At 40.5% G+C, this 17,160-nt stretch overlaps 1 protein-coding gene across 1 annotated transcript in view; it reads right to left on the bottom strand.

Moving 5' to 3' along the window:
- Window positions 1-4,515: 4,515 nt before the first annotated feature.
- Window positions 4,516-17,160, bottom strand: part of LOC6499522 — a 73,630-nt gene continuing 60,985 nt past the window's right edge. The window contains exons 13-17 of the mRNA XM_001954411.4: window positions 14,303-14,465; window positions 10,150-10,371; window positions 8,769-9,068; window positions 7,875-8,032; window positions 4,516-7,301 (exon numbers count right to left, since the gene is read on the bottom strand). Coding sequence (XP_001954447.2) covers window positions 6,465-7,301; window positions 7,875-8,032; window positions 8,769-9,068; window positions 10,150-10,371; window positions 14,303-14,465 — 1,680 coding nt within the window. The 3' untranslated portion in view covers window positions 4,516-6,464. The remainder of the gene's footprint in view (window positions 7,302-7,874; window positions 8,033-8,768; window positions 9,069-10,149; window positions 10,372-14,302; window positions 14,466-17,160) is intronic.

Below are 17,160 nucleotides of genomic sequence, written 5' to 3' on the forward strand. Positions count from 1 at the left end.
AATGTGCGTAGCCAATGTTATGCTGATGGGACGTGGGTGAAGTGCTGTCCGAGTTGAAGGCACAATTCAAAGTGCAGAATTATGTTATTTTTGGAACCAGTCATATGCTTTATAATAGTTTATAAATCTCTTAAGTAGCAGAAGTAAATTTCAGCAGCTCTCTCAGCTTAGAATTCATTTGTTTTTGGCGCTTATCCAAAATTCTTAAAACTCCCATTGTTGAAAATTTATAAAAAGTATTAGAAATAAAAAAAAGGTTTGAATAAAAGTATAATACTACAAGTCCAGACCTTGAAACGGGTTTTCGGTCATCGGCACGGAACGCACTCAGGGAAAGCTAAAGCTAAGCTAAGGAAAAATAATGACAGGGAGAAAATAATTTTCCATTTGGCCGGAACGGCCTTGAAATGCAATCGCCACCCCGCATGCTTTTACCTGGACTCGGACTTGGATTTCGGATTCCACTGGCATTGCAAGCATTGCGTTTCCACCTCGGTGGGTCATGCCGTATTTGTGTCATGGCATATTTTGTTAGCTGGGCGAAGTGGAGTTTTTTCCGTGGGTGTTTTTGTATTCTTTTAGTTTTTTTCTCTTTTTGTTCGCCTGGCATTCTTTCTTCTCGTTTGTAGCATGCCCCAGATGCTTAAGGCTTGTGCCAGGCAGCGACTTGGCCGCATATTTGCAGCTGCTCCACCACCACACCGCTTCATTACCGCTCCTCCCTGAAACCAGCAATGCCGCACATATTTCGGTGTGTGCAAAAGTTGAAATATATTTCATATTTTACTTGGGCCTTGGGAGTAGCTGGCTCACTCGCTCGCCGACTCTCCCTGTCCCTCTTGTTGTCCTTCGCCTTCTCGGCACAACGTGGCGTATACGAAATTTGCAGTGTAGATTCTTAGGAGCGCAATAAAATGTTTTGCGCTCACAAACTTTTGTTTCAGCTTCGACTGCAAGCCAAAACTCTTTTTGGGAAATACTTTTGTTCTGCCGCCGAGTTTTTAGTTGGATTTGCAGTTTTGTTTCGCTCTGGTCGCCGCATCCTATTGCCATTGTCCGTATAAAAAGTGTCGCCAAAACGCGCATTAGACACTTTTCCTTGGCTCTGCGATAAATGGCATCCAGATGGCAGTTAAAGTTTTCAGGCTTGCGAAGTTTGACAAAGGTGGCAAACTGGTGCTGCTGCCAAAGCAATTGCGCTTTGAAAGATTTTGATGATGAGGGAAACACAATTGATTCACTTAAAAGTGGAAGTTTGGTGAAACCTCAGTTTTTAATACTTGATTGGTTTTTCTATGAATTCACATTATATAGTTGAAATATAGTCCGGGGAAAGTTCATTCCATCTAGCTCAAAAGTTACCGTTTAATGAAAAATTATGTCCCAACATTGAATCTGGGTAGTTATTTTTATTAAAATTTACGTAACCTCTTACATTTGTCAATAAAAAACTTTGTTGATAAATAATGAAAAATCTGTGTTTGAATCTTCCCCTTTTTATAAAATTGGCTTCCATCCGCAGTGAGATTCTTTTCCCATTTGGACGCTAACAAATGTGTTCAATCATATTTGCATCAGTTTAGACAAATTGAATACCCAGCTCATTTGTAAGTTAGTCAACATCCGGAGGATACACGCAAACCGGGCAAAGCAAGATAAATGTTTTTTGTGTCAGAAAACTACTTTTGCAACGAATGACACAGTGAGTGTAATAAAAGTCAAACGTGGTCGCTTTTGGGAACTAATAAGACGAGCACCGGATATGAGAAACTCACACAAACACAAACTCATTGGCAAAGAGGGGAATGCAAGCAGGATACAAGTCCTTGGCTAATAGATCATTAGTTAGCAGTTGTGCTGCTGTGACCATTTTTGGGGTTGCCTGGCATTTCTCTCGGCTGGACCAAGCTATTTGAATATTTATTGCAGGCGTAACTGTAATTTATTGGCAAACATTTATCATGTGAGCTGCTGGATTTTCGTCCAGTACTGTTCTTGGTTTTGTTTCTCGTCCTGCAACCACACATACATGTGAAATATTTGTTAATTATGTCGCAGCTAGACAACAACTTCAAAGACATTTTAATACCAAATCTGAGAGAAGGCCAAAACTTTACCATAATGTTGCTGACAGAGTCGTCATCGGGAGGAGCGGGTTGTAGATGCTAAAAACAACACTCGCCCCTGATAAGACGGTCTACGAGTATCGAACGAGCAAACAAAGACCCAGCAAGTCAAAGTGCAGCGTAGCATAAAAAATGCAACATGCTGCGAAGAGAAGCAGGGGAAAATGGGGAGCAGACGCGTCGAGTGCATTGACAGCTGACAGCAAAGAGGCTGAGCAGGCTCCAAGTTATGCATGCGAGTACGTTTTGGGGGTTGGAAGATGCAGTATTCAAGATTGGAAATGCAGGAGGGTGAGCAGAAGGAACCGGCAGAAGGAGTTGCTTTCTTTCGCAAAATTGCTTGTTTACTTCAAAGCAAGCAATTCCTGTAGCATCAGCTGCGTCATGGCGCAAAACAATGCTGTCAACTTGGGCGACGCTGCCATCGCAAAGCGCCATCAGCACAGCAACAGGACCCAGGAATTTTTATCCACTCTCACGTCTTAAAAATACCTATTAATAATTATTATTACAAGGACTGCATTTTGTTGCAAAATGATTTCTGGGTAAGCTTAATTTCTTCGGAGTCCACTTTGTTTTATAAATACAACTTTGAGTGCTCCTTAGTCAACAAGCGAATGTTAGTCAGCCAACGTATATTCTGAATACCCAGAAAACAGAGAGTATAAGAAGGCTACAACAATAGCTGCAATATGTAGGAGAAGTGACGAGTGCTTGAGACTCCTCGAGCTCCCCAAGCTCTGCTAAGTTTTCCGACGGATATTGCCGGGGAAATTGATTGAAAGTTTGAAGTATCTAAAAAGTAATGGTAATGAGATTGTTTTGCGTACCCCTTGCAATGTTCAGATGCAGCTCACATGTGCAAAGTTCCATTTGGCTCCCATGTGCAATAATTATTAACAGTGGTTGGGCGTGCGGGCCAGTAAGAGCGCAGTGGCTGACTGCGTTTCGCTTGCTTTGAGGATACTCTGTCAAAGGTTATAAATATGCCTGCATTATGCGCCCCGATTCTGATGAATGGTTGTCCAACAAATATCCGTTCTCTCTGCAGGATCTCTTTGGCCAGGATAAACTGACCTGGTTGCCCGGCTGAACGGTGTTCGGTGCTTGGTTTGCGCATAACAAATGGCCAGCAGATAACAATGGATTATGGGTACAAAAGCGCAGAAGAGGAACCAGTGAAGGGCTTTTCAAGCAGCAGCCCGTCCCCTGGGGAGCATGATTGAAGTCTCTGGCATATCCGTTGAGAATGGATCGATGGCGTGTATAAATGTGTGTAAAAAAATTCATATATAATAAATATTGCATTTCAATTTAAGTTTTTTTTTACGCTAGATTCCCTTATCTTTTATATGGCATCAATAAAAAAAGCTTTAAGCTCGAGTGTAATTGACCGTAGTTTTCAATTTTTCTTTTAATTTTGCCAAAACTGTCTAGGACGCCAATAAGGAACGTCATGTTATGTCCGATAAAAGGCGGCACATAAATTACTCCGGAAGGGGTAATTCCATTGGTTGTCAGACTACAAAGTGACATACGAGGCACTCACAGACTCTAAATTTGTCTCTTTCCACACTTCCCAAAATAATAACCTTAAAGAAGGGTAATATAAAATGGTACCAATTTTTTTATGAACCACATAAATAAAAATTGTGCCCTTATCTGACAGTAACTTGATTGCCAAATGTGTTTATAGGTGTTAGGAAAATTTTTTTAGGTGTAACTTTGTACGGGGCTCGTTAAATTTGGGCTGCAGCTTCATTTGTTGTCCGCCCTGAAATCTCTATTTTGTCTGCTTTTCCTTTTTCGTATTTCCCGGGACTAGTGGCACAAATGTGTGTCTGTGCTTTTTAATTTTGGACCGAGCAAAACAAAGTAACGCAAAATACTTTGAAGGAAGTAGAAAAGTGCAGGAACACAAAGAAGTCAGTACGGAGTTTGGGAGCTTGTCAAACATGACCGTTGCCATTGCCAAGCCACAAATCCATGTGATGTCTCCTGATGTCGTCCTGTTTCTTTTAGATCTACGGTTCACTGCACATGCAAAAGTTTGCAAAAAAAAACTCGTCGAGGGACGAAATGAGGAAAGCCAAGTTCGGTACGTGTGTCGTGCTTACACACATATACAGAAATTACTCGTACGCCATGTTGTTGCTCGTCCTCGCTGTGTCCATTTGAGTGCACAATTTGAAAGGCTACTTGCCTTGCCTTTGGCCTTGGGGCCTTTGCTGCAAGAAGACCCAAGCAACATTGCATTGTAAATTTTATGGGTTTTATATGTATGGGTGTCTTTGCTTTTACACTGAAAAAAATAATGCTTTGAACCAAAAGTAGTGGATGTTTATTTCGCAAATATGTTACCCCACTCGCCAAAAAGAAATTCATTTGGTTTTTCATTGAAATTTATATGGATTTATTTGTTTGAGTTCATTCAGTTGTTGCTGTTCAGTTTGTTCATGTTTTCATTTTATTCCTTGTATTCATTGGGATAGGGTAGGGACATTTTCCATATCATTTTGAGTGCTTAATCGTAACATACATTTATAATTCATTTATAGAGTATATGCCTTGCTTTAAACTAAATCGTTAATATATTTTACAGTTTTCTTTTATGGCGTTGTTTAAATGTTAAATTAGCTACACTTAGTTCAGATTCATATTGGGTTGGAACGCTTACATACATACATGCAGAAATATATTCGTATGGCCAAACACACATATACATATATGTAAGATGTTAGTAGTCCATTCTATTTGATGTAAGATAAATCACTTATTTAATTTTCACATTTTTCTTTTACTATTTCAAATTTTTCGATTTCGATTTTCATTCTTTTATTCTTAGCTAGCTGGAAATGGAAATTTTTTTGGCCGTTTTTTGTGCCATTACAGTTTTCCAACAAATTTTTTTACATTTTTTCATAGGTGTAACTTTTTTTTGTCAATGTGTCTCCATTTAGTCATTAAACAAAGATATTAAAATGTAACAATAATTTACAAGGTGCGTCTATTTGATTTATTTATAATTACCTTTTCACAGTTGAAACATTGATTTATACATTAAAGAGAAAAAATACAAATTTATATATAAATGCAATTTACAAACAACATTTTTCTTTTCATTTTTTCTTTTATTTTTAAGTTTTGTTTGGTTTTCATCCAAGTTTATGCACACACGTTTGCTATATGTTGGTTTTGTTTTTGTTATTTATAGTCTTTTTGAGTTTTCCGCATTGAATGTGCAACTAATTTACATTCATTTACGTTTGCTTTTCATATTGCAGTACGCTGCATTTCTGTTTGATTTGCTTTTGGGTTTTGTAAAATAAATTTGAATTATGATTTTGCTATTTACACATTAATACTTAGTATTCATTTATGCTAAGTTAATTGCAGCTAATTTGCCCGTGTGTGTCGAAGGGTGAGTGTTTGATATATTCATATTGTTTACTGTAGATTTGAATAATGTAATTTATTTTGAATATAATTGCCAAGAAGTTGCGCCATCGCATTGCTCGCCTATCTTTAGTTGAGTGAGAGTGAGCTTTGAGTCTATTATATCGAGGATACATATATCTTTAATAATTATATGCTATATTTATGCGTTTTTGAGCCTAGTTGCTACAAATTGTTGTATCCATTCTTGCCAGTTCACATTTACAAACATTTACAAAATTTCCATGGAAAGTCGTTTCTTATTAATCTTATTTTTGGTGAATCGTTGAAAAATACTATACTATAAGGAAGGAACATTCTGCATCGTCCTTTCAAAAGTAACCTCAAAAAACTATTTTGTATTGGTACTTTTGAATACTTCTCGTTTCAAGTATCTGAAAAGAACTAAAGTGCAATAAATTTCGATTTTAAAATATGTATCTCTGTTCAACTATTTTCGTTAATCGATTTTGATTTATGAATATAGCCGATGTTTGTTGTTGTGGAATTTATGGTTCGAGGGTGTCACATTTATATTAACGCCTCTGACCAATCGTTTTGCTTAAAAGCACAATCTATCTTTTGAAATTGAATTCCGAAAAATATTTACTACAGTATTTAAATTCGAAGTCTAATATAAAGTCTGCAAAAGAAATTACAAATTAAAATTGATGTTTACTTTTTAGTTCAGTTCCTTCAACGAGCTTCAACTTCAATTTCAATCAATTCACTTCAATGCAGTAGATTAATTCAATTCGTTTTGGCAACACTTAGCCTAGACACCAACCACAAAGAGCTCAAGACTTACGTGACTAGATATTGGGGGTTTTGTGGGGTTCTGGGCTTATGGGGTGCGGGTCGGGGGGCTCCGATTGGAGAAATAGGTTGCTGGGTGTTTGTCGCTTAGACGCAGCTCTCCTGCTGGGAGTACATAAGCGGGGTGCGCACGGTGACGATTTCGCGGGAATAGGACTTTCCCACTCCCGAGAGTCCTGACAGGGAGCTACTGGGACTTGCCACCGCGGCTGTGGTAGACGCCAGACCGCTGCTATTGCTCGAGACGAGCATTTGGCCATGCCCCATTTGCTGCTGCTGTTGCTGTTGCTGCTGGTGTTGCTGGTAGGAAGGCGGCATGGGGGATGCATGGTGGTGCAACTGCTGCTGTTGCATCATTTGCATCATCGAAGCGGAGTTCTGCGGACCCGCCTGATGTTGGGCGTGGTGGTTGTGGGGCAGGGTGTGGTAGCCACCGGGATGCGGGGGCAAGGTGTACATCTGCACCGTTCCGGGAGAAACGGTCGATGGAGTGCCGTGTGAGCCAGGCGAGGATATGCCGGCTGGGACCCCGGCACCTGTGTCCACCTGCATCGTCTTGTACGCATCGATCTGCGCATATATCGTCGGCTCCTCAAAGTAATCGTAATCGTACGTGGGCGGTGGAGCGTGCTGGTGCGGATGCTGCAGTCCACCCGCATTCGGCTTGTGGCGCTGCAGTGTCGCCGTCGCAGGGATGCTGGGCAGCAGCTTGCGCATACTCGACCCGTGCGGAAGAGTACCTCCCATTATGGGGTGGGGGTGTTGCACCGGCTGTCCTGCCTGTCCTGGCTGTCCTGGTTGTCCCGGCTGTTGGTGCTGAAGAGGATGTTGCTGCTGCTGCTGCTGCTGGACTCCGGCACCTGGCTGCGCCTTCTTTGAGGTACTGCTGCCCAGCGTCAGTTCCGCGTAGTGCAGTTCATCGTCCTGCGAAAATAAGTGGAAAAAAGTTAAAGGAATTCGCGGATGGTAATTAAGGCTCAGACAAAATTAAATGAACCTCAAAGATGTTATCAAAAAACTAACTGGCCACTTCGAAGAATAAAATGAGTTATCTCTAAGCTTATATAAATTCGAATAAATCCTTAAGAGTTAATCAAAAAAAAATAATTAAAATATTCAAAAATTACATTTTCGTTAATAATTAAGCTATCTGTTATTTCGTAGAAAATAATTCAAAAGAAAGTATATGGGGCATACTATGGGAATATCCTTTCCCCAAGGAAAAGGAAAAAAATCTTTGGAAACTGTTTTAAGCGAGGCACAAGCTATAATCACAAGTTTATTTTCCAAGCTAAGCCAAATTGTTTTCAAGAGCATTAAGATTTTCCCAAGAAATTTGCGACATCAAATCAAAGCATTTGTCATGGCAATGTTTTCGCCACAGGGGAACGGCGGACGTACGCCTCAGCGGTGGGGAGATCATCATAGAGTAGTTCGACTGTAATTAAAACTTTTCGGTGGCCAAAGTTTTGACGACAGTTTGGCTCTGCGACTCACCTTGCTGCTCTGATAGGTGCCACTGTCCGCCGAGTTGGCCTGGACGATTCCGGTGCCGGATGTTGAGCCCGGCTTGCAGCTGATTTCCACCTCGCTGGTTGTCGAAAGATGTCCCGATGGCGTTTGTGTTGCTGATTTTTGTTTATATTCACCATCAACTGGGCGGAAATTCGAAGAGTGGGCGTGAGGGGATGAAAAGAGAAGAGAGAACGCTTAGTTAGTTCAAAAAGTTTGGGCTTGTTGTTGTTAAGTAGCAAGGCAAAAGTTTTCGGCCTGGCCGACGCCCTCAAATCTTTTGGTGATTTTCGGTAGCAAGTTTTCTTCCTGCCGCCCAATTTTCTTCGCTCCCAGCTTCTTTGACTTTTCCTTTTTTCCTGCGCTTTTTTTTACCCTGGCCATGAAATTGCTTTACGTTTGGAAAATTGATTAAATTGTTGTGCTGCTACTGATGCTTCGGCTCCTTCTGCTTTTGGCTGCCGCTTGATTTCTTGATTGCCATTAATCAACAAAGCACGTGCAGTGAGTAAAATTGCTTCAGCTTCCAATTTTCCCTAAGCATTTCGCCCTAAAAAGGCGGCGGGCAGGACTTGAAGGCACTCGACTGCAGACACATGAGCAAACAAGCTAACCATCGTGGACCTGACAGCAATTAGCTGTCATTTAAATATTTCAGCACCGGAACAAAAATGCAGCCAGCTCTTCAGGACTCCAAGTTGTCCTGTTTGTTTTGCCTGCATGAGCCGGACGGCCTGTCAAATGCATTTGCATAAAAGGGCTGCCTCAAGCCCAACGTCCATAAATTGCAAACAGAAGCCAAGGCAGACACCATTTATCTTGAGGGGATTCCAAAAGGATACGTCGTAGAAAACAAGGGGACACTGCTGTGGGACTTACCCTCATTGTAGGGCACAACGTCGGGATTCTTCTCGTCGTACATCTCCTCGGAGTGACTCAATGGCAATGAGATTTTGTCCTTAATTTGCAAATTGCCTGGACGTGAGAATTTCGCATTCGGATGTGCGAATTTCGCCTGCTGCTGGTGTTTATGCGAGCGCAGCTTCAAAGCGGCAATGGTGCCAATCCCAATGCAGACGATGGCCACCAGGATGCCTACAAAGATGCCAATCGACAGGATTGGAGTCAGCTCGAAGTTGTCCGGGCTCTGGGCACTGCCCTTATACGAGGTCAAAGCAACTGAAAGAAGATATTATCAATTAATTTAATTAGTTACTGCAGAATCATTGGCAATTCATTAAAAGTAATACATTTTGTTTATTTTGTACAATGTTGTTGATTCACATTATTTAATTTTCCTTAAACCTTACAATCCCCAAAAATCCTTCAAGGAATGCTGATCCAAACCCAGCTTAACCTTTGCTCAGAGCATCTACACTTTACCCGAGTCAAGACAATTTTCTTTTCCGATTTCCATCTTTCCACCTCTGACCCTGGGCTCCTCTCAGTTTGTTGTTTGCTTTGCACTTTTCTCCGCTCCCATTGCTCTGCCTGACTTTATGAAAAATTGAAATGTCGGCTGAAGTTGTTTACACAAAATGTGACTGTCCTCTTAGAGGGCCGTTTTCCCAGTCTCGGACTTCCGGAGCGCAGCCAACAAAAGAAAATATACAAAAATGAAAATAAAACTCTTGTCAGCTCTTGCTTTGGCTAATTAGCATTACAATTTCCTTTTTCGTTTAGACCCCATACCCTCTAGTATTCATGGTGGACCGTTTCCGGCCGTTTTCCACCAACCCCAATTCATTAATGCTAATCATTTCAGATTTTTTTCGCTACTTTGTGGCGGAGCCTGCATAAAATTTTACGCTCTCTGTCCCAAACTAAAGGCGAAAGTTCTGTGTCGCAGAATTTACAATTCATTGAGCAGTTTAGCGTAATTAAATTCCGAGGTGGCATAATAATCATAAAATGCAGAACAATCTTCGGCGTGAAACTGATACAGGGGTGCTTGCGCAGCGCCGAATGCAAAGTTGTGCAATTCGCTTTCCTTCGTTGGAGGTTGGACGTTTAAAAGCCCAAGTATTAGCATAAAAAATTCATAAAAGGCAAGCATTCACTGAAAAAATATTTCTTGGAAAACACTATCAATATAAAAGATTTAAAAACAATGTTTTTTTCACAATTTATCAAGTGATTGTAATACAAATTAGCAAAAATATCCATTAAAGAAAAGGTTTTTTGTTTTAGTGATAAGTATCCCCTTAAATGCATTTAAAATTGATAATTTATAATTTTTTTCGTAAAAATGTTCACTTACCCGTCTGCTTTTCAGCCGCCTTAAGGGTGTATCCATCGAGGGCTATGGAATCGCTGCGACCACGTCCATTTACGGCGTAGACGTAGATGCGGAACAGGCGGCCCGCATCCAAGCCAGTGACGCTCAAGGCCGCAAACTTGGCACTGATGTTGGCCTGTAGCTGGCCACTATGCTGATCATAGATTTCCATGAGGAACCATTGACGCATTCCGCCATCAAAGCCTGCGAATGAGGGAAGAAGACTCTGGTTGCATAACTTGGCACGAACTGCGGCTTACTTAGCATATTGGCGAGGATTTGTGTGGGGCGGCTAGCTTATTAATATTAAGTAGTTGGCAATCGACTGACGGTATTGCCTGTACTTTGATCAGGGTTTGGGGGGGATTTTTCAAAGGTAAAGATTTATTTATGACTTCAAATGCTTAGCCAGGACTTTTGCTACGGCATTTTCCGAGGGCTCTTTAATCAGATAAAAGGAAATTCATTACACAAATCTGTTTTGTTGTTGGCCAAAAAGTTTCGAGTTTTAAGCTTCGAATTTTGAACATAAGACACAATATGGATATATAAATAAATATATGAGTAATTATAAATTTATTCCTACATTGTGAAAATACTTTACTGTTTCATTTTTCAGCTGATTAAAGCAGATTTTACTTTTAACTTGTTGGAGCTTTAATTTAAATACAAGCAATTGGGATGCAGGAAACCAAAACCATAAAGTATTTAGGAAGCACAAAATATTCAATCTAAAGGTCAGCCCTCAAGTTCAGCTTTGGAACAAGCTCCCTTGAACTTGAAGTGCTGCTCAACTCTTTGCCGACTGCGGCCAAATATATTAGCAGTAATCTAGAGTTACATTTTAAATGCCATTTAATAACACCACAAAAGAACTGGCCAAACCCACTCGAGTCTTCGGTCCTCTGAAAGGATGGTTTCTGGGACGATGGCCAAAATAAGCAGCTAATACTCTGCCTCTTCTTCGGCGGACGCTTTTGGTTAGCTTTGGCAGCTCAAATGGCACTTCATTGTAGACACAAAAGCCGACTTAAAACACTTGCGAAAAATGTTAAAATATTTTGTAATAAAGACGGCGGTCACTGAAAAGGTTTGGGCCGGCTTCTGAGCAACTACTTCAGCCGGGCACACGCCCCGAGCCCCCAGGAGAAATTGTTGTGGAAAATGTTTTATATGTTGCTATGAATTTTAGTTGTTGTTGGCCGCCTTTTTTCAGGCACCCGGACTCGCCTACACAAAGAAAAGGGCTCGGAAATAGAGTAAAGAGAATGTGCTTGGCCTTTGCTTCAAAGCGTCATTGTTCGTTATGTTGGTGGGCTATGTGGGGTGAGTCATTCTGTGGGTTGGAGGGTTTATACCGCTCTTATTTTCAGTTCCCTTTCAAGGGATATCTCCCCCTGGCACCCCTAGCCCTTGGCGGCCATTTTGTGCGCACTTTAAAACGTTTAGCTAATGAAATTTGCCGCAGCTCCGTTGTCAGGGCAAAAAAAACTTCATTGTAATGGGTTAATTTTATTTACTTAGCTACAGCAACAATGGGGCACGGGCCAGTGAAAAAGAAATAATAAAGCAGAAATGGTATGGAAGTACACTATTAGAAATAATGTCCAATTTACTTAGTTTTTGATTACTACTCGATTAAAATGTACTTATATTTCCTATCATAATAATACTTGCTTATAAATATAATATTTACTAATAAAAGCACTAATTTGTAGTATACAAATATTTTATTTCTTTTTATTTGTTTAAAAAATTCATGCAACACTTTAAGATGGTTTTTCAGTGCAGCCGCTACGTAAGCAGCGAAGCAAAATGTTATAAACTGAAATTTTATTATATTAAACCGACGCTTGATGAGTTTGGTTAGTTGCTGTTGCCCTGCCATTTTGTTTTGTTTTTGTTTTCCCAGCTCAAAAAAAAATAAAAGAAAAATCACCAGTACCAGCAGCAGCAGTAGCAGTAGAAGTAGCAGCAGCAGCAAAAGACGCAGCACGAGTTTCGACCCAAAGACGTGGAGTTGTCTTCAGCACAGCACATTGAATTCAATTCCCGTCTGGAGGCATCGGGTTGAGTTTGGTTCAGCTTTCAGTTCGGTACGGAGGAGTTTAGTTTTGAGTTGAGCTGCGGCGACGGCCACGTCGAGTTAAGTTGGCCAAGTTGCGTGCTGGCTTATTTAAGTCGACCGCAGCTAAAGTTGAGTTATTATAAAAACAAACGACCAAGGGCGAGGGTTTTGGGTGATGGGAGATGGGAGGTGGGATGTGGTCGTTTCCCTTAATGTGGAGTGCAATATAAAAAGTATCGCATTGTGCGCACTGCCCCGATCCTGCTACTGCTACAGTTACTGCGCTCCTCCGCCGCTCTTGTGTTGTGCTCAAACAACTTGCGTTAAAGTTTTAATGATGCTGATGACTATGATAATAATGTGCAGCCACTAAATTAGCAGCCGGAGGGGCGGATGTGGGCGTAATGCGGTAATAAGGCGAACAATGGCTGAGCAAGGCGGACGGATTCAAAGGAGCATCACCTTAAAGCCGTCAATTTAGTGCATACGTAATGGTATCTAAAGTTTGGTCATCAAGTATACGCATTGGGGTTCCTTGTCGGTAAATGGATGAATGGGAAAACTAGTGAGGATTTCAGTAATGGTATGGAATTTTTTTTACAATTAATTTGTTAATTAGCTTATAACACTGTGGAATTTTATAATTATTTATATATGTATATTCCAAAAAATGATAATATGGAATATTTTACAATGTTTACGAATATCAAGTGAGTTAACGAAAAGCTTTCATGACCATCACGTATTTAAAGTGGCATATTTTGCAGTAATTTGTATGGCACTTACACATTACGCATACGCAGCGTGGGCCAGTGCTTGAGACAACATTAAGTGAGCAAAACAATTGCGATTGCAAGCAATTGGGGGAAAAGACTCGAGAACTTTAAGCGGGTTTTTACTGCCAAAACAAAAAATACAAGGCAGGGGATGTTGGAAGAGCTCGTGTAACAAACAATAACGGGAAAGAGCGCCATTAAGTATGCAGTTATTATGCACTTTTTGTTGCACTTGCAGCAGCCGCCTCGTTATGCAGCGCTTTGATTTGCGTTGCCTTTTCCATTCTCCAGCTCTCTACCGCTCACTGCATCCGCCCGCCTCCGCTTTGGCACTCAAGGGCTGCATAAATGCATCATAAGCTCTGAGCTGCTGCAATTTGCGAGGACATTTCACTGTCTGCGCTAATATGCAACTCTATCGCAGAGAACTTTGAACTTTGGGCTGCAATTTGTGCTGCTTATTTTGCGCTTTGCTGGCATTTTTCTGTCTTTGCGCTGTGTATAAAATATGCGAATTGAATTTGTATTTAAAGTTTTCCCTTTCCTTCTTGGGCAACTCGCAACCGGCAACTGGAACTGAAAACTGGCAGCAACTTGCATAACAAGCCAAAACATTTTGTATGTACAATTCAAGCTTAACTTTCTGCCGTGCTACCCTTCAGTTTCTCAGCTAACTTCAGTTTGGTTTAGCTCGCAGTTCATCACTTGATGCTTTTATCTTATTTATTACTCCAAATATTAAGCTGGAATTGAAATTTTAGCAACATTATTTCAACGTTCTACTATGGGTTTCCTTTCCAGTTTTCTGCTTTCATTGCATTTTTATTATTTGTGTCTGCATCACGAAAGGAAGTTGGTTGTGCTTTATCTGTATTCGGGAATACAGGAACACAGATATGTATATCTGCCACTGTATGAGTGGATAGACATTCTCGTAGATGGCTGGCAAAGTGCACTTAAGTTGCTCATGTATTTTAAATGAGTCTGAAAAGCGTTGCAGGAAACTCAACACATACTCGAAGTACTACAACACACTATCGCAACCGACAATTCATGTTCATGCTGCAAAGGAAGTCTCAGGACATGGCCACTCCTGCCGCCCCTTCTCTCCCTCCGCATCACTCCCCTCGGCTTTGCCGATGCCTTTTTCGACCATTGATTGGCTCATCAGCAATTATAGAAGTAAAATACAAAAAAAAATCCAAAAAGGAGAAACCCGAATGAAAAGGGCAACAAATTGGCTGGCAATTTGATGTATATGTATGTATTTGTGTGCTGCCATATAACTCACCTTCAATGCAATAAACCTCCAGCGAGTCGGACGTTTGATTGACCACCGTACAATTGGTGGGCGCTTCCGGTTTGCCAGCGGCTATCAAATGGAACACACAAGGCTCCTTCTGCTGACCCACATTGTTGTCGGCCCAGCACATGATGGTGCCAAAGTCCATTTCCTGCAAATAGTTTAGATAACACAGAGTTTTTATATATGTGTGTCAAAAATGTATGAAAAGGATTTTTTGCCATCATATCATACTATTTTAATATATTTTAGTTCCTCGTGAGAATATCTACTTGAACTCATGTCTTTCCCTCGCATTTAAATGACTTTCGAGCAGTCACACACAACATCAATGTGAACTTAATTCATTAAATCAATATGGATACGGGGCATTGTGTGTTGTCAGAGTTGGCCCTGATTGATCACAGCTGTCAATAAGTTTTTCATTAATATAATTTCATGTCATGTCAATGCAGGAAGGCCAAAGAAAGGCGGAAAGGAAAAATGGCTGGCAGTAAAAACAAATGAAGCATTTTGTGATTCCCCCACTGGGCCAGCATATATGTATGTCGGTACATATTTCCGTGTATGTACACTCCCACATACATAATATATATAGAGACATATACATATGCGAATTGTGGGCGAGAATGAAAGCTATGTTAACATGGCCTTAATGCCTGTCTATCCCATTGTAGCATAGTGCTAAGTGGCCGCCTGCGGTCGTTGCCATTGTTTGTCCCCCTTGTTTATTTGTTTGCATTTTGTCAAATGTTGTGCTAATGAAATCCTTCGCTTACGGTCAAGTGCACACACCCACCAAACTAGCGATACAGGCGGAAACATCATCAGACGTAAAGCATTCCCACACACAGTCACAACAATTGATTCGCTTTGACGGTCTCGAATCCTCAACATATCCGGTTTCTCTGTGTCCTTGTGTGCCTGTTTGTGCCGGGTTTACCTTTGTCCTTTTCCGTTGACTGCGAACCAGAATCAACGCACTTAATCAACTTCAGGCGGCCTGAACTCATTAAAAATTGAAATCACTTTCGGGTGCAAAGGAAAATGTCAACGCAAATTGCAGCTTATTTATCAGTCGGCACGCGTTTCAACCTCCTCTCTTTACTTTTGCTATCTTTTCGAGTCACAACTGGGCGTGGCTGTCATTTTAATTAGGGCAAGAACGGCAAAACAAACAAAAAAAACCGCGCACATAGTCGCACTGGAGGCAAACTTTGCCATTAGGTCTGGGGAAACGTCGAGATTTATGGAAATGGGGAATGTGAGAGGTTTGAGCCACTTTCGAACCGCCGCAAAAAGGAAACTCTAATCATCCAGAAAAAGAGTTGAGACAACTGGTATCCCTGATTGATTATTTGGCCTCATGGCAGATCAATTTTTGCGATATGGAAACAGAAACAAATAATTAGTTAGTGTCATGTATACTGTCATCCTTACTTGTACGCAGTTTCAAATTGGTGCCGTAAGACTGTTTATTTTACAATCACTGTGGACGGAAGTCCACGAGGTGACGACCTCCATGCCTAGGCGTGCGTTGACTAATTTAAAATGAACAGATAGGGTGGAGCCAAGGCTGAAATACCCTTGCACTTAAGTGGTAGCTTACACTGTCAAAAATATATTCCAACTTTCGATTATATATTTTTTACAAATTCCATTATCAAAAAATTGTCCCCTAAAAAGAAATTAACAAGGTACTCTGCACTGAAATCTCTGTGGGCCATGTTGTCCTTTCAAGAGTTTTGTGCAAGGGAATCCCCGGAAAACTTGAAAAAAAATCTAAAAAATATTTTGTTCCTAGATTTTGATTCAGATTGATCGAGAATCAATCTACAAATCATTTGAGGTATTCCGCTCAAGAATTGGATGAATATTGGCAAAGATATAGGTATCGCTGTGGGGCAAGGTGTGGGCCTTTCATGAGTTTTACCCATTGTTGAAGGGGAATCAATAGCGTTAAAATTCAGATAAAAGTTTGCGTAGAAACAGATATATAGGTAGACAAAACCCACTACAAGGGTTTAATAAAAAAAGATTTAAGCTTTTGGTTATAATGCATCATAGTTCAGTGGATAGTAAGTACCCTTGAACTTCCTAACATCACATCACAAGCAAATCACTATTAATGCAGTGAGATTTGTTTTTAATTATTTCTCTTTACCTTGCTTCATAATTGTTTTAACAGTAATCTGATTTTAATTGAACTAAAATAATAATTCTATTACTTCTTTATTAAAAATGTTAACTATAGCTATTGAAAATTTGTATCCTTTGAGAAGACAAACAAATGTTGCAAATATTCTATTGTCCATGAGCAGCTAACTGAAATTAAAGCCCCTATTTAGTTAAATTTATAACAAATTTATGAAAATTCAAATGGGTACATCAAGTTGCATTAATAGCTATAGTTAGCATACATTCATAGCTAGAGTAGTTGTTATTGTTGTGGGTGGCAGAAGTGTTAGCACAAAAGCGCCGAGTTGGCAGCTGCCAACACTGCACATCAACACCATCAACAACAGGCCAAAGGGAAAGTGGCAGAGAGCTAGGGCAATATAATAATAGAGCTGCCAGGGCCATAAACCCAGAGCCCAGCCATAGAAAGCAAAATTCTAAATAGAAAGCACACTCACACACTATTTTAAGTAATAATCAATGTACGAGATGCACAGAAACATTTTCCGGCTCCCTTTTTCTTGCTGCAGCTTGCAACTTGCAAGTGTCATCACCCAGGCCGACAATTCTTGATAATTTTTGCTCCCTTGGGCCTCGGAATTTATGCCCGACTATTTATTATGAATCTTTTATTTTGTTGAAATTGTTCTATTGGTACGCCTGCAATA

This window comes from Drosophila ananassae, chromosome 2L, assembly GCF_017639315.1.
Source record: "Drosophila ananassae strain 14024-0371.13 chromosome 2L, ASM1763931v2, whole genome shotgun sequence".
Lineage (NCBI taxonomy): Eukaryota > Metazoa > Arthropoda > Insecta > Diptera > Drosophilidae > Drosophila > Drosophila ananassae.